This window comes from Hypanus sabinus, chromosome 13, assembly GCF_030144855.1.
Source record: "Hypanus sabinus isolate sHypSab1 chromosome 13, sHypSab1.hap1, whole genome shotgun sequence".
Classification (NCBI taxonomy): Eukaryota; Metazoa; Chordata; class Chondrichthyes; order Myliobatiformes; family Dasyatidae; genus Hypanus; species Hypanus sabinus.
Window position 1 is genome coordinate 11,836,161 of NC_082718.1, and position 21,238 is coordinate 11,857,398.

The 21,238-nt window shown below is 44.9% G+C and overlaps 1 protein-coding gene across 1 annotated transcript in view; it reads right to left on the reverse strand.

Moving 5' to 3' along the window:
* LOC132403441 (C-type lectin mannose-binding isoform-like) overlaps positions 1 to 20,771 on the reverse strand; it is a 35,081-nt gene extending 14,310 nt beyond the window's left edge. The window contains exons 1-2 of the mRNA XM_059986843.1: positions 20,714 to 20,771; positions 192 to 262 (exon numbers count right to left, since the gene is read on the reverse strand). Of these exons, the coding sequence (XP_059842826.1) occupies positions 192 to 246 (55 nt within the window). The 5' untranslated portion in view covers positions 247 to 262; positions 20,714 to 20,771. The remainder of the gene's footprint in view (positions 1 to 191; positions 263 to 20,713) is intronic.
* Positions 20,772 to 21,238: the final 467 nt, after the last annotated feature.

Sequence of the window (21,238 nt, forward strand, 5' to 3'; positions counted from 1 at the left end):
CTGATGTCTTTGTCTCCTGATCTCTAGGAGAGTCTCTGACTCATCTTCCATCTCAATAGATCAAAGTTGAATGTCCCAAACAAGACATTTCCTACCATACCCCAACCGGACCCAATGCCCACAAATTCCCATGTCCCACAGTCCCAACACAGATATATATCTCTAAAGTTCCTTGAATCAATGGGCTTTACCTGCCACATCACTGACAAGCAGTGTGGTCACCACCAAAATCCACATCAGCATCATGGTTCTTCCCTCAGACCTGAAACACAAGAAAATAATTCAACATTAGTGTCAGGTTTCTCAGTGAAGGTAGGGATATCCTGCTGCCACTCCCACCTCTCTCTCTCCCAGCTCTCTGTGTCGAATAGATTTTCAATCCTGAGGCAGTCCTATTTATGTGCAGGTCTTAGATATTGGAGGTTTCACGAACCATTGAAATCAAACCCAATTGGCTGGACCCACCTGCATAAAAAATTCTGCAAACCAATCACTGAAAGATCTGAACATGATGATTGGGAAACCACAGGAATGTCTTGTGAGCTTCAAGTGTGACTGTGGAATGTTCCTCTGTAACTGAACACTGAGAAACAGAGGCTGCCTAAAACATTTATGTTCCCATGATGTTTTTCATGAAATCAGATCTCAATAAATATTATAAATAACAACAATTACAATGTAATTTTCAGGTGAATACTTCATCAGCTACAGCTTATGATGAACGCACTCATACATACAATTGTCCTGGTCTTTTTCTCATCCATTTCCCATCGTGGGGGATGATCTTTCTCTGTCACTGACTCTGGAAAGTTTGCAATCCATTTGTAAGGATTGGGTTCAATTTAGAATCATGGTCACTGTCCAAAAAAAGGTTGCAGTGAACTCTACTCAGACGGAGCATGGAAGGATGTGGAGATAATAGATTGCTTGATACTTGATGTTTTTCCAGGGACAGTTCTGGAAGGTGTATGAACTAACCTGATGTGGGAATGAATCCATTGATCTCCAGTGGAGTGAGACTGATGGGCCAAACAGATCTTCCTTTCCCTGGATCTTCTCTTGTTCCCCAATCATGTTCTATCAGTAGATTTCCGATCCTGACAACTCCCTGATCAAAAGTGATTCCTCCTGTCACCTTTGATCACCACTTACCAATTATCTAAGATCTCTACCCTCTAGTTAATGTCCCCACTGCCAAGCAGTAGGCTGTAGGAAGTTATTGATAAATCAGCTGATGATGGTTGTGTCTGAGACACTGACCTAAGCAATTCAGGCAATGATGTTCTAGGCTGGAATACTCTACCAGCCAACTTACATTGAGCGAGTAATAAATCCAACCATTGAAATATTTTCTCCATTATACCCCCTGTTGTAGAATGACCAGGTCTCCTCAGTGCTGCATTCAGTGAAATGCTGCCATATTTTAAATGAGTGACGCTGTGACTTCAGCACTTCACCAGTGGAATCTGGCTGTTTGTTCTGCATTTGGACCATGGCTGTGAAAGGTTTCATCTTCATGAAACTGACAAGAAGAAGGCATTAACAATTTCCTGAGATTTTGTTCAAAAGAACACAAAACTAATCCTTATTCGGAAGAAAAAATGTATAGATGTTGTAAGTCTGATATAAAAAGGCTGCAAATATTGCTCATTATAGAGTATTTGCACAGGAAGACATGGGAAAGTAAAGATAAATATGCACTGTAACTGTAGAACAAGGGTTAAAGGAAAGTTTGTGGATTGTTGATTGGAGAGTAACTGAACAAGTTGAACAAAACTGAAGTGGATGTCAGATTGTGAGAGAAGATTTGCAGAGCAGGTTATTTTTTAACTCATATTCTTCTTTGTTCTACACAGGTCTCTTGTTTTTTCTCTCTCTGTGATAGTTGAGATGTATTAATAAGATCTTGTTGATAAACTAATATTTCCTGTACTATCTAATTGCTGGAAAGTGCAGATAATGCAAAGCTTTAAAATAGTATTGTACATTTTCCTTACATCTGAATGAATTTAATGAACTCCAAGTGAGGTCTCAATGTAACAGTGTAGAATATCGGTGAGACTTCCTTGTTTCTGTTCTCCAAAGTCCAACAATAATTGACCTGCTGCTGTATGACTTCATAATATCTCATTTAACTGACAGATTAAGTTTCTGCATCATTTGAACCAGAATGCCAGAGCTCATTCACACACCATCATTGGCTGGTTCCATTCAGTGCAGCACCTTCTGTTTCGCTATTTCTCCCATCAAACAACCAACTCCTCAATTCCCTACCGTACTCTCCAAGTGTAGCATTTACCAATTCATCTTCAATATAAGCTCGTTCAGGAAATTGTCTGTGACTGCAATATTGACTGTCAGTACATGTCTGATGGATATTGATACACAGGTTTATTGGATAATTTTCAAATAAAGTATAAGAAAATAATAGTTAAAGTGCTGTCTGTCCCAGTGAATCGACACCACTCCAGTACAGTCTTTCAGCTCCACTGACAAACCTCAGTACATTCAATATGCACATGTTTCTGTGTAGTTCACCTCCTTCCATGAACTCATTGTGATCAGTTTGGTTATTTTACACAGGACCTTGCATGGTTGGAATTTATTCATTTCTGACATGAAGGCAGCTCAGTCAATGTGTGAGGTGTGAAGATATGCTGCAGTAGTCAACAAGAGGAGCAAAATGTATTGAAATGTTAAACAAGAAATTGGCAACCACCCTGCAGAGAGTGTAACACAGAGCAGCAAATGCACAGAGGGAGATCTGGAGTCAGTAATAAATTACACAGGTCTGAGCAGGTCTAGATTCAGTGTTATGCGAGGAATTTGTGCAGTTTGGCGGAGTATTGTTGGAAGATGGATGGGAGCATAAGGGTTAGCATAACACTTTACAGTAGGAGTGACCGGGGTTGAATTTCCACCACCGTCTTTAAGGAATTTGTATGTTCTCCCCGTGATAATGCAAGTTTCCTCCAGTTACTACGGATATCTCCCGCAGTCCAAAGTCGTATAGGACCAATCAGCGGCATCAACCAAGCTCTATGCAGAGATATTTCTCGCAGGTCAGCAGCAGTTATTTAAAAAGCTGTCTTCACGGGCATTTGTCCATTCTACGAGGCCTATCAGCAGAATCAACAGACCTCTACGAACTAAATAAAAGTACAGAAGGGATAAGCCAAGTGGCCATTGTCAGAATGGACATTGTTGGAATGGCCATTGTTGACAGTAGGCCAGTGGTAAGAGTAGAAGTGACAGGCTTTGGCTCGGAAGAGGCATCGGCTCTGTATAAAGCATCTGTTAAAGTTTCCTTTTCATCTTCTTTTCTTCTCTTCTTGTCCCATTTAAGTGGCTGTGGTGTGTTCTTCATGCCAGATGTTGGAGAACTGGGAGACCCAAAGTCTCCCAGGAAACTACATCTGCATGAGGTGCATCCAGCTGCAGCTCCTTGAAGACCGTGTTAGGGATCTGGAGCAGCAGCTGGATGACCTTTGGCTTATACGGGAGAGTGAGGATATGACGGATCAAAGTTACAGGGAAGTAGTCACCCCGAAGTTGCAGGAGGCAAGCAGCTGGCTGACTGTCAGGAGAAATGAAAATAGGCAGTGAGAGCAGAGCACCCCTCTGGCCATTCCCCTGAAAAACAAGTATACCAATTTGGATACTTGTGTGAGGGATGACCTCCCGGGAGAATCCCATGCCAACCGTGTTACAGGCACTGAGCATGGGACCATGGTGCACAAGGGAAAGAGGGAGAAGAGCAGAGTGGTAGTGATCAGGGACTCAATAGTGAGGGGAACAGACAGGAGATTCTGTGGATGTGAAGGGGACAACCAGATGGTGTGTTGACCAAAATGTTGATTGCTCATTTCAACGGATGCTGTCCGACCTCTGAGTTCATCCAACTTGTTTGTACGGATGGTGTGTTGCCTCTCAGGTGCCAGGGTCAGGGATGTCTCAGAACGCATCCACAACATTTTGGAGAGGGAGGGTCAGCAGCCAGATGTTTTGGTACATATTGGTACCAATGGCATAGGAAGGAAAAGCAATTAGGTCCTGAAAAGAGAATTTAGTGAGTTGGGTAGAAAGCTGAGAAGCAAGCCCTCCTGGATAATAATTTCTGGATTGCTGCCTGTGCCATGCCCCAGTGAGAGCAGAAAGAGGATGATTGGGCAGATAAATGCATGGCTGAGAAGCTGGTGCAGGGGGCAGGGTTTCAGGTTCTTGAATCACTGGCATCTCTTTTGGGGGAGCGAAGACCTGTTCCAAAGTGATGGGTTGCGCCTGAACCCGAGGGAGACCAATATTCTTGCAGGCACGTTTGATGGGGCTGTTGGTGGGGGGTTTAAAGTAATTTGGCAGAGGGATGGGAACTGGAGTGAAGGGACTCAGGATAGTCCAGATGGTAAAAAAGTAAAGCTAGCATGCAGTCAGACTGTCAGGGAGGACGGGCAGGTGATGGGACTTAGTTGCAGCCACCAGGCTGAGTATCAAATCATTAGTGATACAGAATCAGAAAGGACAGCAAATACAGTACTCAAGGTGCTGTATCTAAGTGTATGGAGTATAAGAAATAAGGTGAATGATCTTGTTGCACTATTACAGATTGGCAGACATGATGCTGTGGCCGTCATGGGAGATTTTAACATGCATGTTAAATGTGAAAATCAGGTTGGTCATAGATCTCAAGAGAGTGAGTTTGTTGAATGCCTAAGTGATAGCTATTTAGAGTAGTTTGTCATTGAGCCTACTAGGGGACCAGCTGTACTGGAATGGGTGTGATGTAATGAACTGGAGGCGATTAGGGAGATTGAGGTAAAAGAACCTTTAGGAACCAGAGATCACAATATGATTATATTCAACTTGAAATATGATAAGGAGAAAGTAATGCCTGATGTAGCAGTATTTCAGTGGAGTAAGGGAAATTACAGCAGTATGAGAGAGGAGTTGGCCAAAGTAAATTGGAAGGAACTGCTGGCAGGGATGTCAGTAGAGCAGCAATGGCATGCACTTCTGGGAAAAGTGAGGAAGGTGCTGGACATGTATATTCTAAAAATAAAGAAATACTCGAATGGTAAAATAGTACAACTGTGGCTGACAAGTGAAGTCAAAGCTATTGTAAAAGCAAAAGAAAAGGCATACAACAAAGCAAAAATTAGATTGGGAAATTTTTAAAAACCTACAGAGAGCAACTAAAATATCATCAGAAGAGAAAGCATAAAATGTGAAAGCAAGGAAGCAAGTAATATCATAGTGGATAGTAAAAGTACTTTTCAAGTATGTTAAGAATAAAAGAGTGGATATAGGACTGCTAGAAAATGAGGCAGGAGAAATAATAATGGGGAGAAGGAGATGGCTGATGAACTTATTGAGTACTTTGCATCAGTCTTCACCGTGGAAGACACGAGCAGCATGCCTGATGTTGTAGTGTGTGAAGGAAGAGAAGTGGGTGCTGTTTCTTTTACAAGAGAGAAGGTACTGAAAAAACTGTAAGACCTGAAGTTACATAAGTCACACGGACCAAATGAATTACATCCGAGGGTTCTGAAAGAGGTTGTGTTAGAGTTTGTGGTGGCATTAGAAATAATCTTTCAAAAATTTTTGGACTCTGGTGTGGTGCCAGAGGACGGGAAAACTGCAAATATCACTCCACTCTTTAAGAAAGGAGGAAGGCAGCAAAAACTAAACTGTAGAATAGTTAGCCTGATCTTAGTAGTTGGGAAGATGTTTGAGTCAATTGTTAAGAATCAGGTGATAGAGTACTTGGTTACACAGGACAAGATAGTACAAAGTCAGTATGGTTTCCTTCAGGGAAAATCCTGCCTGACGAACCTGTTGGAAATCTGTAAGGAGATTACAAGTAGGATAGATAAAGGGGATGCAGTGGATGTTGTATATTTGGACTTTCAGAAGGTCTTTGACAAGGTGCCACACATGAGGCTGCTTACCAAGTTAAGAGCCCATGTTCTTATAGGAAAGTTACTAAAATGGTTAGAGCAAACACAAGGAAATCTGCACAAGGAGGGTTGAAGATGGGAGAAGGGGTCATCGGTGGTGGTAGGAGAGCCCTTGTCAAAGAAGTAAGCTCGGAGACGGAGCTGGCGGAAGAAGAGTTCAGTGTCATGGAATACGCGGAACTCGCTGAGGTGTGGGTGAAAGGGGACAAAGCTGAGGCCCTTACTGAGGTCAGAGCGCTCTGCTTCAGAGAGTTGAAGGTCGGAGGGAATGGTAAAGACCTGGCACGGATGAGAGATGGGATCAGAGGGGGGAGGGAGGCTGGTAGTGTCAGTGGAGAGGGAAGGATTGGGCTGAGAGGAAGATGGTGCCTCTGAGGGCCCAGGAGTTGACGATGGGATCTGAGGGAGAGGGGATTGCAGAGTGGTGGTGGGGGAAGGGGAGACGGGAGTCACAATTGCAGCATGTGAAGACCCGGCCTGGAGTTCAAGGCTGGAGTCGCAGTTGGTGGTTGCGCAATCGCTTTGAATCTGTCCATGGTTGTTGGAACCCGCGTTGATGGTGCTGGAGTCCGGGTTTTGAATATGCCCTGGGTTGCTGGGGCAGCCAATATCGATGGCCGGGGTCGGGGCCATGAAACGAAGTCCATGCTCTGGGGTCTGCAGATGGAAGATCTTCCGATCCTTGCAGGAAGTGATAAAGTCAAAGAAACGGCGATTGCACGCATGGATCCGACAGAGGATGAAGTAACAGACAGGTCCATTGCAAACGGAGAAAAAGGTGTCCCGGAGGTGTGGAAGGGATTGTGATAGGGATGCCAGGTACCTTCTCATGGCAGAAAGTGTCGCCCTCAGAGCTCGATGGGAGAAACAACGGGAGGCAGAGACAATTAAATGTGAGTACCTGGGATCCTCAGAAGGTCCAAGTTGAGAAGCTCGAAAGCAGATCCTGAAGCCAACTGGAGTCAGTTGGCAGTGCAGACACGTTCCAAGGAAGGATATATGGCTGTAATAGTGGGTCTGGGTCAAAATATGATTGAAAAGTTGAAGGGCTGAAGGAATTATAGATGGGGAGCAGTGAGAGAGGGTTTCCCTGAACTCCCGTCAAAGAGAAGATTTAAACTTCTTCAGTTTAGGCATCACTGGCATAGGCTTCGCAGTAGAATTTAAAGAGCAAACACGAGGAAATCTGCAGATGCTGGAAATTCAAACAACAATACACACAAAATGCTGGTGGAGCACAGCAGGCCAGGCCGCATCTATAAGGAGAAGCGCTGTTGATGTTTCAGGCCAAGACCCTTCGTCAGGACTAACCGAAAGGAAAGGTAGTAAGAGATTTGAAAGTAGTGGGGGGAGGGGGAAATGCAAAATGATAGGAGAAGACCGGAGGGGGTAGGATGAAGCTAAGAGCTGGAAAGGTGATTGGTGAAAGTGATACTGAGCTGGAGAAGGGAAAGGATCATGGGATGGGAGGCCTCGGGAGAAAGAAAGGAGGAGGGGGGGACACCAGAGGGAGATGGAGAACAGGCAAACAACTAAATATGTCAGGGATGGGGACTGTTCATGGACAACCCGCTCTGGCCTGCTCTGGATCTCTTTATTACTAATTGCCAACGGGACATCAATGGTCTCGACTTCACCACACCCTGTTCCAATTCCAATCTCACTCCTTCCCACCCTGTCTCTTGCAAAAATGCTATCCCCTTCTCACAATTCCTCCGTCTCTGCCGCATCAGCTCTCAGGATGAGGCTTTTCATTCCAGGACGAAGGAGATGTCTTCCTTTTTTAAACAAAGGGGCTTCCCTTTGTCCACCAACAACTCTGCTCTCAAACGCATCTCTCCCATTTCCCGCACATCTGCCCTCACCCCATCCATCTGCCACCCCTGCTTTGTGTGGTAACAAATTGTATGTGTCCATAATAATATATATTGTGCAGAAACATGAGAACAACCAACCATTCACACTTAAATGTGGCAATGAATCTTGTATGGCAAAGCAATCAGGCTGCTCCAGTCAGGATTGATCATTGTAGGACCCCAGCTACCACAAGAGCACCACAGTGCAGTGAGGGCCAGAGGGACATGTGTGGGAGAAAGGAAGGGCAGATAGAGTGATTATTAGAAGATTCTGGCAAAAAGGTTACTCTAGTACCAGGTTACAGACACATGGAGGTAGTTTTTAATTTGACTTGTTTTGTGACCTCCCAGTTTTGTGGGGATTTTACTAATCATCTTTTACTGGTTAAACAAGTTACTCATGGTGAGTTCAGAACGAAAAGGCAGGGAAGTAAAATGAGCTTGATAGAGTTGTTAGGAGTAGGTATGTCCACAGTCAATACCTTAGGTATTACAGATACACAAATCAGTTCCCTTTGGCAGAAATTGAAGAGGGCCACAAGACAAAATGATGATGATCTGGGACAAACTAGTAGAATAGGGAAACAAGGGGTAGAAGTGGAATTGGGAACTTTCCAGTTCTTGCAGACATTTAAGGACATAATTGAAGAAGTTATTGTTAGAGGGAATAAAGGCACACAAAGGCATGATAAAATGCAGTGCTGCCTGGAATTTGTCTGTAGTTGGAGGGAGCGTGTCTATCTCTAAGCAATACACATGCCTTTGTAATGGAGTTATACAAGTCTGATGATCTTTTGATCATCAGGAAGAATAACGAAATTATTAGCAACTGTTGAAAAGTGTAAAGGGTCATGAGAATAGCACCAAAAGTGGCGCTATTGGTGGGCTGGTTTAAAGTGAACTACATAAATACACTTGGAGTTACCCCTCTTAATTATGATAACATTCTTTTCTCTCCATTCCAAAACACAGAACTAGGCTATCGTAAGGGGGCGTAAGGGGATATTGGTTTGCATCATGGCAGACAAAGCAAAGGAGATGGAACGTAGGTCAACAGGAACCCAAGACTGCTGTATGCCATGATGGGAGGTAGGAATAGATGCAAAGGACTCAAATTTACTGAGGAGGGAGGAATGCTGTTGAGAGGCCAACCAGGTCATTGTGCCATCCAGAATAACATCACCTGGCACTCGTAATGGTTGTCCCTATAATAACTCAGCCGTCAATGACCACTTTTGGAGCAGTTATGAGCTTCAATGGGACCACTGGGTGAAAATTATGCCAACACCCATCCACTGGGGAATTCCTCAAAGCAGCCTTTGAGGATCAGTGAAACTGCCCACACAGACCATTGGACTAGGGATGATATACTGTAATGTGATTTAGCCTAAAACCAAGGTTCGGAGACATCATAGCCCAGAGGTCTGAGATGAGTTGGGGACTGTGGTCAGAGGAAATATCAGATGGGGTGACGAAGTGACCAACCCAGGTGCTGATAAAAGCCTGAGTCACTTCTGCAGCCTTCCTCGATGCCAGTGGGACTGCCCCGGTTACTTGGTTTTCCAGTCCACCAAGGTAAGAATGTGCATGATACCGTGGAAAGTGGAAATAGGACCAACAAGGTCCACATTGACATGGTCAAACTGTCGCTCAGGGAGCTTAAAAGGTGTCAGTGGTGCCTGAAGGTAACGGTTATTTTTTGCGCTCTGATACTCCACACAGGCTGCAGTCTGATTGTGAATGTACTCTCTAAGGCCGTGCCACACAGACAGTAGAGCAACCAGTTTCTGAGAGGCCTTCTGGCCCTGATGCTAGAGGCCAATTTGTGGAGTCAAAAACAGTCCGTCTCCAGTTTGTGGGGCAGGGTCAACCAGTTGAGACATTGAACAGGAGAGAAACGCAGCTTTCTTGAACTTAGTATCAGGCCCATGATGCTGATCAGTACGCCTGGACCTCTGGGTCAGTAGCTCGTTCAGCTGCCATGCCAGCATAGTCAACCCCCATGGGTATGGCCTCAATGGCTTGCCCTGAGAGGCAATCAGCCACAGGATTGTCTTTCCCTTCATATAAGGCGGCACGGCATGGCAGCAGCGGCCTTTCAGACCTGGTATTACATTAATTTAATTTTCTATTTTAAGTTTGATACTGAATTTTTGATTAGGGCACATGGATAACAGAGTGGGTATCTACCATCGCCAGATACTACTACAATACAGAGATCATCCAAAAACAAACCTCCACAAAGATCTGCTGGCTGAATTACGCGACGTCGGCTTGCTGAGGGGAACGGGCCTACAATCCTTGGACTTACCTGATGCTGGGAGCCGGAGATGGAGATGTCGAAAGCGATGTGCGAGGAAGCAGAAGTGAGGCAAATGGGCAGGGGTCCGTGCCAGGCTAAAAGCAAACCCTAGCCGGCCGGCTGTCCCGTCCATTCTGCTCTCCAATGTCCACTCCCTGGACAATAAAATGGACTACATCCGATTCCAACGTAATACTCAGTGGGATTACAGAGTTTCCTACGCGTATGTCTTCACGGAGACATGGCTCACTGATGGAATTTCGGACGCTGCCATCTAACTAGACGGGCTAGCTTTGTTTCATTCAGACGAGATGCAGCTGTCTCCAGTAAGGCTCGCGGTGGCGGTGTGTGTGTTTACTTCAACACAGAATGGTCTAAGAACTCTACTGGTTTCCAGACACTGCTCATCGTTAGTGGAGTTTGTGACAGTTCAATGCAGACCATTTTATTTGCCACGGGAATCCTGTCCTTATATTAGGTGTCTACATTCCCCCCAGTGTTAATGCTAAGGAGGCGCTCTGTGAACTGTACGGGGCTATTAGCAAACTGCAGAACGCACACCCTGAAGGTCTGTTTATTGTCGCCGGTGACTTGAACTACGCGAACCTTAAGTCAGTGCTCCCCAAATTCCATCAGTATGTGGACTTTGCAACGAGGGGGGAGAACGCATTGGACCTGGTTTACACAAACATTCCTGGCGCGTACCGGGCAGAGCCTCGCCCCCACCTCGGATACTCAGACCACATCTCTGTTATGCTAATTCCAGCAGACAGACCGCTTGTTAGGTGCTCCAGACCAGTTCAGAAGCAGGTGAAAACCTGGCCAGCAGGAGCCATCTCTGCTCTTCAAGACTGCTTTAAGCACACTGACTGGTACATGTTCAGGGAGGCTGCAACCGATGGCGACTCTCCCAACTTAGAGGAGTACACAGCATCATTGACCAGCTACATCAGCAAGTGCACTGATGATGTTACTCTGTCCAAGACCATCACTATACGTGCCAACCAGAAGACATGGATGACCGCAGAGGTGCGTGCGCTGCTGAGGTCCTGTGACTCTGCCTTCAGAGCAGGTGACAAGGCAGCTCTGACAACAGCAGGGGCCAAACTGTCCTGAGCCATCAGAGGGGCAAAGCGTCTACATGCCCAGCTAATCCACAGCCACTTCCAGGACAGCGGCGACACACGGCACATGTGGAAGGTGTTACGGATTCAGCAACAATAAATATATGAGTGATGCAGGGTTTTGATAATAAACAAAAACATTTATTAAAAACTGAAAAACAAATCCCCCAAAAGTAAACAAATTACTAATGTAACCGGGAATCAGCTGCTGTGCGGCAGCTTAAACAGTTCTTAAAACAATGTTGCAAAAGTTCAAAATGCTTACAGTCCATTTAAGGGAGAGACATTTTAAGACGATTTAAATTCTCTTTCACGTTGTCTTGCTGTGATCCCCAGTTGAACTACTTTTCCTACAAAGAATTTGCGAAGATGAAAATGAAACGGCTTAAAGGCACTGACCTTTCCTTTACAAAACTGTTCCCAATCCTTTCTGTTATCCACAGGGATTAACACGGGGACAGTCAACAAATTCCTTCCAAATGAGGATCAAACAAGGTCGAACCTGTTTCACCGTCGAAATCAACTTTCCTCGATCTTTTAACTCCCGAACTCCGATCTTCGCTCTCCACTGATTCTCAACTAGCAGTCTTATAAAGAAACTGCTGGCAATGACTTTTCGAACTTTAGGCATAAAATAAAACTCCATCTTTCAACCATACTGTGTCATGATATTAAATCACGCAGTGGCATGAAGTCAACATGGCAAATCCAGTTACGAACTGCCCCTCGTCACAGGGAGGGGTCCTCCTTTTATACCCTGTAAAAAAAACCTGTCACATGACCTCTACTGGCGGGAAAATTATGTCACTCCACCATTACAAGACCATTACCTCAAGTCCAGTACAGCTTCAACACCAGTCACGTGACAAGTACACCACTGTCACGTGTCACAGGTACGTAACAAAGGGCATCCAGGACATCACCAATTACAGGACAACATCACCTGACTGTACGGGTGATGCCTCCCTCCCAAATGCACTGAATAACTTCTACGCCCGGTTTGAGATGGAAAATGATGTGGCAGCAAGGAAGTCCACCCCTCCTGCGAATGACCAGGTGCTGTGTCTCACCGTGGCCGACGTGAGAAGATCCCAGTGCAGGATCAACCCACGGAGGGCTGCTGGACCAGACAACATTCCTGGTAGAGTGCTCAGAGGATGTGCAGACCAGCTAGCAGATGTTCTCACTGACATCTTCAACATCTCCCTAAGCAGCGCCACCATTCCAACGTGCTTCAAGGCCGCCACCATCGTCCCCGTACCGAAGAAGTCTTCAGTGTCCTGCCTAAATGACTACTGTCCCGTTGCACTTACATCCATCATCATGAAGTGTTTTGAGAGGCTCGTCATGAGGCATATCAAGACCCTGCTGCCCCCCCCCCCACTGGACCCCCTGCAGTTTGCGTAGCATCCCAACCGCTCAACAGATGACGCCATTGCCATCACCCTCCACCTGGCCCTAAACCACCTGGACAAAAAAGTCACATACGTTCAAATGCTGTTCATAGACTTCAGTTCAGCATTCAACACAATCATCCCTCAGAAACTGATTGGAAAGCTGAGCCTACTGGGCCTGAACACCTTCCTCCGCAACTGGATCCTAGACTTCCTGACTGGGAGATCTCAGTCAGTCCAGATCAGGAGCAGCATCTCCAAAACCATCACACTGAGCATAGGGGCTCCCCAGGGCTGCGTGCTCAGTCCACTGCTGTTCACTCTGCTGACCCACGACTGTGCTGCAACACACAGCTGGAACCATATTATCAAGTTCGCCGATGACACGACTGTGGTGGGTCTCATCAGCAAGAACAACGAGTCAGCTTACAGCGAGGAGGTGCAGTGGCTAATGGACTGATGCAGAGCCAACAAACTGTCTCTTAATGTGAACAAAACAAAAGAGATGGTTGTTGACTTCAGGAGGGCACGGAGCAACCACTCCCTGTTGAACATAGACTGCTTCTCGGTAGAGATCGTAAAGAGCACCAAATTTCTTGGTGTTCACCTGACAGAGAATCTCACCTGGTCCCTCAACACCAGCTCCATAGCAGAGAAAGCCCAGCAGCGTCTCTACTTTTTGCAAAGGCTGAGGAAAATACATCTCTCACCCCCCATCCTCATCACATTCTATAGGGGTTGTATTGAGAGCATCCTGCTCAACTGCATCACTGCCTGGTTCAGAAATTGCACCATCTCGGATCGCAAGACCCTGCAGTGGATAGTGAGGTCAGCTGAGAAGATCATCAAGGTCTCTCTTCCTGCCATCACGGACATTTACACTACACACTGCATCTGCAAAGGAAACAGCATTATGAAGGACTCCATGCACCCCTCATACAATCCCTTCTCCCTCCTGCCATCTGGGAAAAGGCTCCGAAACATTCGGTCTCTTACGACCAGACTATGTAACAGTTTCTTCCCCCAAGCTATTATACTCCTCAATACCCGAAGCCTGGACTGCCTCCTTGCCCTTCTGTCCTGTTTATTATTTATTGTAATGCCTGCACTGTTTTTGTGCACTTTATGCAGTCCATTGTAGGTCTGTGGTCTAGTATAGCTTTCTCTTTATTTTATTACGTAGTTCAGCCTAGTTCTTTGTACTGTGTCATGTAACACCATGGTCCTGAAAAACTTTGTCTCATTTTTTTCTATGCACTATACCAGCAGTTATGGTAGAAATTACAATAAAAGTTGACTTGACTTGACTTGACTTGACTTGATATGTTGTGTCCCAGTTGTGAACTGATATTTAGGCTCGTTGACATTGCTGCATACAGACCAGTCTACGCATGTGGCCATGGATTAATGGACTGTGCTTAACTCCAAGTTTTGTGACTGTAGTGTTGAATGTGGGCTTGGTGAGGTCAGGGAATTCATCTAGCAGTGGAGTAAACTCACATGCAGTGTTGCATGTGCTTGACAGAGTCTTTGTGGGGAACATACTGTGGTGCAGGCTAATAACCCAAAGACCTTGACATCCACAAGCCAGCAGTTCTTAATATCAACAAACAGTCCTTGGGCACACAGGAAATCTAGAGGTCTGCCCACTTTACCCAGGATGAAATCCCATATGTAATGTTGCTCACTGAAGAAGAGTGTCTCCCATCATGTCCTGTAAGTCTGTATCCTGCTGTCATTGGCAGCCTCCAGCGAGGTTTTGTCGCTCTTTGTTTCTCATCGATAGGCGATACAGGCAGCACACTCACTTGAGCACTCACATCACACAGGAAGCATTGCCATGAAAGGGTGTTTGTAACGAGCAATAGATGTCCCTGGCAGCTGGAGCCCGCAGTGTTCACAGATCTCTGATGTTCCAGTGCACTGGCACTAGCGTTCGTACCTAAGTGAGCTTGGCAAAAACACAGGTCCAGTGTCATCTGTTTCACAGCTGTGGGCATCCCTATTTTGGGGGCCTTGCAGATGGGCTTATTGAGGTACCTAAATGAAGAATGATGCATCACTGCCTGGCTGACTGTGGACTGTCAGCCATTGTAGCAAGCTCCCTGTCATCCTTCACGGGTGCATTAGTGAGGGCTACCCCAATTTGATCAGACATTTGCTAGATGGATTTCTTTAAGAAGAAAACAAGGATAGTGATTCCCCAAGTGAGACAGCATGTGGTATATTAGATCCAACAGCTGAGCATTGCTGAGGCCAAGCAAGCAGAGCAGCTGTTTCGTGAGCTCAGAATCCAGTTGTCCAAAATTCTGTGAAAGGTGAGTTTTCAGTGATCAGTATTTATTGTGTTCAGGGAGATAGTCAAGTAGACTCACCATCTCTCAATCACAGAGATGCTGAGTGATGCTACCACATAGAAATAATTGGTGTTGTCAGCATCGATTACTGGCAAGGTGAATTGGGTCTCAGCTTGTACAATCCAAGTAATGGCATATTGCTCCCAGAACACCAACAGTTTCAAAGCAACTGCAGTGACCAATATATTCAAGAGCTCTGCAATTGTCCAAGAGCATTGGGGTCACAAATGCAGGTTTTCACAAATAAAAAGAGTGGAGATGTTTTATGTTCAAGAAAAAAACAGAACAATTCATTTATTGGACTGTACTCCAAACACTGAACACAAATCACGGTAAAACTTCTTTATATAATTACACCATCATGTCAGACCAGCCTCTTAAAGTGAACCCCAACTTAATGTTGGTGGCTGTGAATTAAGTACGTTTCCACCAATTACATTACCATACATTTCCACTTCCTCTCTGTACTGCAACTTGAAGTTGTTGGTAAGGCCAACGACTGTGGTGCCATCTGCAAACTTGATGACATAGTCTGCGGAGAGGTCCTGACGTATTGGTTCTCCAGATGCAGAAGCTTAATCTGTGGTTGGAACCAGCAATTTATGATGTCAAATAGCATTTTGTCTGTTACTGTAGGAGCGTTGGAGAAAAAAGGCAATTGGGTTGGAGGAGCAATAACTCATATCCTGTCTGGGTAGCTTCCAACCTGATAGCATGAAAATGGATTTCTGCAATTTCCAGCTGTTTCTTCCCCCTCTCATTCTCCCTTTTTGCATTCCTCTTTCTGGTACCCTCCCACCCTTTCTTTTCCCCACAACTGCCTATTACGTCCCTGTGATATCCTTCCTCCTTCCCTTTTCTCGATGGTTCACTATTCTCTCCTATTAGACTCCTTCCTCTTCAGCCCTTTACCTCAGCCTCCCTTCATCTCCCAACTTCTTAATTCCCATCACACTTCCACCACCTAAATACCTTCCCCTGGTAACCTGCCTACTTGTGCTTTTTCCCCTCATCTCTCCTTCTTAATCTGGCTTCTACCCACTTCCTCTCCAGTCCTGATGAAGGTTCTCTGCCCAAAATGTTAACTGTTTATTCCCCTCCATAGATGCTGCCAGACTTGCTGAATTTCTCCAGCATTTTGTGTGTGGTGCTCAAGGAAGTCTCCCTGATACTCTGCAGTGTGACTGTAAAGCATCATATAGAAGATAGAATGTAGAACACTGAAATTTACAGCACATTACAGGCCCTTTGGCCCACAATTTTATGTCGACCATGTAACCTACTCTAGAGACTGCCTAAAATACCCCTAGCACTTAGCCCTCTATTTTTCGAAGCTCCATGTTCCTATCTCAGAGGCTCTTAGAAGACCCTATTGTATCTGCCCCCACCACTGCTGACAGCAGTGTATTTCATACACCTACCACTCTCTGTGTGAAAATGTTACCCCTGACATCCCCTTGGTACCCATTTCCAAGCACCTTAAAATTATGAACCCTCATGTTAGCCATTTCAGCCCTGGGAAAAAACCTCTGGTTATCCACACAATCGGTGCCCCTCGTGATATTATACTCCCCTATCAGGTCACCTCTCATCCTCCGTCACTCCAAGGACAAAAGGCCAACTACACTCAACTTATTCTCATAAGGTACACCATCCGATCCAGGCAACATTCTTGTAAATCTCCTCTGCACTCTCTCTATAGTATCCACATCCTTCCTGTAGTGAGGTGACCAGAATTGTACACAGTACTCCAAGTGGGGTCTGACCAAAGTCTTATATAGCTTGAGCTCAATCGCACGGTTGATGGACATCATCACACTATATACTTTTGTAACTACTCTGTCAACCTGTGCAGCAGCTTTGAGTGTCCTATAGGCATGGACATGAACCCCAAGATCTCTAAAATCCTCCATACTGACAAGAAACTTATCATTTTTATTATATTCTGTCTTCAAATTTGATCTGCCAAAATGAACCACTTCACACTTATCTTCTCAGCCCAGCTCTACATCCTATCAATGTTCTGCTGTAATCTCTGACAACCCTCCAGTCTATCCACAACACCTCCAACCATTGTGTCATCAGCAGACTTACTTACTCACCCTTCTACTTCTTCATCCAGGTCATTTATAAAAATCACAAAGAGGAGAAGTCCCAGAACAGATCCCTGTGGAACACATTTGGTCACTGATCTCCATGCAGAATATCTACAAGCACCCTTTGGCTTCTGTGGGCAAGCCAATTCTGGATCCACAAAGCAAGGTCTCCATGGATCCCATGCCTAATTACTTTCTGAAGGAGGCTTGCATGGGGAACCTTATCAAATGCCTTACTGAAATCCACATACACTACATCCACTGCTCTACCTTCATCAATGCTTTTGTTACATTCTGTTAAGAATTCAGTCTGGCATGTAAGGCATGACCTGCCCTTGACAAAGCCATGCTGACTATCCCTAATCAGATTATGTCTCTCCAAATGCTCATAAGTCCTGCCTGTCATGATCTTCTTCTCCAAAAACTTAACCACCACTGAAGTCAGACTCTCTTGTCTATAATTTCCTGGGTTATCTCGACTCCCTTTCTTGAACAAAGGAACAACATTTGCAATGCTCTAATCCTCTGGTACTTCTCATGTTCCTATTTGAGAAGCAATGATCATTGCAACAGTCTCAGCAATCTCCTTCGTCGCTTCCCACAGTAGCCTGGGGTATATCTTATCCAGTCCCGGTGACCCATCTAACTTAATGCTTTTCAAAAGTTCATTGCGCATCCTTTTTCTTAGTGTCTTTATGCTCAAGTGTTTCAGTCCACTGTAAGTCATCCCCACAATTGCCAAGGTCTTTTTCCCTGGTGAATACTGAAGCAAAGTATTCATTAAGTACTTCCGCTACATCCTCTGGCTCCATGCATATGTTTCCACTATTAGACCTGAGTTGTCCTATTCTCACTTGGCTCATTCTCTTGCTCTACACATACTTGTAGAAGGGGTTTTCCTTAATCCTGCTCAACGAGGCACTTCTCATGGCTGCTACTGGCTCTCCTAATTCCTTTCGTAAGCTCCTTCTCAGCAAACTTGTAATTTTCTAGAGCTCTAACAGTGCCTAGTTTCTTGAAACTTTCGTAAGCTTTTCTTTTCTTCTTAAGATTTTCTACATAACTTGTACACCATGATTCTTTAACTCTACCATCCTTTCCCTGCCTCAATGGAACATGCCTATGCAGAACTCCATGCAAATGTTCCCTGAACATTTGCCACATTCCAGCTGTGCATTTCCCTGAGAACATCTGCTCCCAATTTATGCTGCCCAATAGCATCATATTTCCCCCTACCCTAATTAAACATTTTCCTAGATTGCTCCTAACCCTCTCCAGCGCTCTGGTGAAGAAGATAGAGTTGTGGTAATTACCTCCAAAATGCTCTCCTACTGAGAAGTCTGACACTTGACGAGGTTTGTTTCCCAATACTTGATCAAGTACAGCCTCTCCTCTTGTAGGCTTATCTACATATTTCCTCAGGAAACCTTCCTGAACAGAGCTAACAAACTTCACCTCATCTAAACCACTTGCGCTAAGGAGATGCTAATCAATAAAAGGAAAATTAAATTCTCCCATCAGAACAATCCTATTATTATTGCATCATTCTGGAATCTGCCTCCCTATCTGCTCCTTAACATCGCTGTTATTGGGGGGGGGGTCTATAAAAAAGCACCCAGTTATTGTCCCTTTGGAGTTCATACGTTGCTTTGGTCTGTGTACCGAAGACAGGAAATATTTGCTTGGAATATTGAATATCAGATGGATTTTTGGAGAGAGGGCAAGGTCCACTGAAGACAGATTAATCTGAATTGGTTGAAATGCACTTGAAAAATATGCCAGTGATCATATTGAGAGTTCCAGGATTCTGAAAGGAACTGTGGGGTCATAATGAGAGTCTTTTTCCTCATTCTAGCACAAGGGTGATGTCAACAATTTTGGAAGACAAGTTCCTTTGGAAAGAATTGGGATTTATATGAATGTTTTTCATGAGAGGGCTGTGATCCCACAGAATGTACAGAATGTCAATATTACTCTACAAAGGCATTTCAGTAAATGGTGCAGCCGGTTGGTAGAAAAAACCTAAACCTAAACCATCCCCTTAGGGTGGGGGACTTGCTGGTTATCACCACCCTGCTCTCTGTGTGACACCTGTCCATCATCAAACTGCCTCTCCTTCATTAACTGCCCCAAGAGGTTTTCCAAAAGCCCCACAGGTAGATTAAACTCTGCACCAAAAGCATCTCGAAGCAGACAAGCTTTGCCAGAGAATTCCACTATTATCTAGAATCTCACTTCACAAAATCCAGGTAAAACATGTCAGGTATTATAGAGAAAGACAACAGGTACACCTTTCATTGAATATGAGTTGTACACAAACATATTTGCTGTGACATTCGGATGCTGTATCTGGGAGATATCAAAGGTCTTTATTCTCCCTCCTTCGCATCCACCCACACACCCACTCACATACACAGACAGTCCGGTTCATCTACATCACTGCTGAATGCTTATCTTTCAGTTTGTTCTCTCCAGCTCTCAATCAGTCCGTTGACCCAAATTTATTTATTTTTCATTTGCCTTAGTTCATTAGTATATTCCTTATTCAATTAATGTAGTTGTTCTGATCCAATCCTGGAACCAACAACACTGATTTCTCTATTATCTGAACATATCTAAACCCTCTTCCTTCTCTTGGTTTCCATTTCCCATTCTGGCACTCTTTTAAACCTTCTCTTCTCAGCACTTGCCCATTACTTCCACTCAGTGCCACTCTTCCTTCCCTTTCTCTCATTGTCCTTTACTATTTCCATCAGATTAAATCTACTTTTGCCCTTTACCTCTTCCATCTCTCACCTCCTAACTTTGAAACTCATACCTCTCCCTCTCTGTTTTCATGTTCCAATGGTGTCAGATCTTCAAGTATTTTCTATACTGTGAATTTTCTAAAGACTAACCCAATGAAACAGTGTGTGACAAAGTTAACTGTATGATCAGCCATTGATAACCATTCACAAATCTAAACTCACAGTACACTGCAGATGCTGTGGTCAAATCAACATGTACAAAACAAGCTGGATGAACTCAGCAGGTCGAGCAGCATTTGCTGAAAGTAGCAGTCAACGTTTCGGGCCGAGACCCTTCGTCAGGACTGAAGAAGGAGGGGGCAGGGGCCCTATAAAGAAGGTGGGGGGAGGGGGAAGGTGCAGGTGGAAAACCAATCAGAGGAAAGTTCAAGGGGTGAGGGAAGGGAATGTAAGGGTATACTATGGGTTGTAGAAGGAGGCGGAATCATGAGAGAATTGATGGGCAGCTAGAAGAGGAGGCAGAGTGAAAGTGTGATAGGGGAAGGAGAGCGAGGGAATTACCAGAAGCTGGAGAATTCAATGTTCATGCCAAGGGGCTGGAGACTACCCAGATGATATATGAGGTGTTGCCCCTCTAACCTGAGCTTGGCCTCATCATGGCAGTAGAGGAGGCCATGTACGGACTTATCCGAATAGGAATATGAAGCAGAGTTGAAGTAGGTGGCAACCGGGAGATCCTGTCTGTTGTGGCGACGGAGCATAGGTGCTCAACGAAGCGATCCCCCAATATGTGTCGGATCTCACCGATGTAGAGGAGGCCACAACGGGAGCACCGGATGCAATAGATGACCCCAACAGACTCACAAGTGAAGTGTTGACTCACCTGTAAAGGGATATCCATGTCTGATCATCCAGTCAATTACATCACATGCTGTCTCCACCTTGTCAGTATTTAGATCACTGAAGAGAAAGTTCACAGTGCAGAAAATATGAGAAGTTCAGAGATCATCAGGATCAAAAGTACAGAAAGGGAGAGGGGATGAAGTTAGGAGCTGGGAGATGATAGTTGGAAGAGGTATAGGGCTGAATAAGAAGGAATCTGATAGGAGAGGATAGTGGACCATGGGAGAAAAGGCACTGAAGGGAAGTAATGGGCAGGTGCAGAGAGGACAAGGGTTGAAAACTCTGTGTCGGAATGGGAAATGGAAAAAGAGAGATGGGAGTCGGTTAAAAATGACCAGAAAGGAGAGAAATTAATGATTATGCCATCAAATTATTGGCTCCCAGTCTCTGAGGTGTTGTTCTTCATACCTGAGAGTGGCGTCATCATCGCAGTAGAGCAGGATGTGAACAAACATGTTGGAATGTGAATGGAAGACCTTTCTGTACCAGGCAATTTCTGCAACCC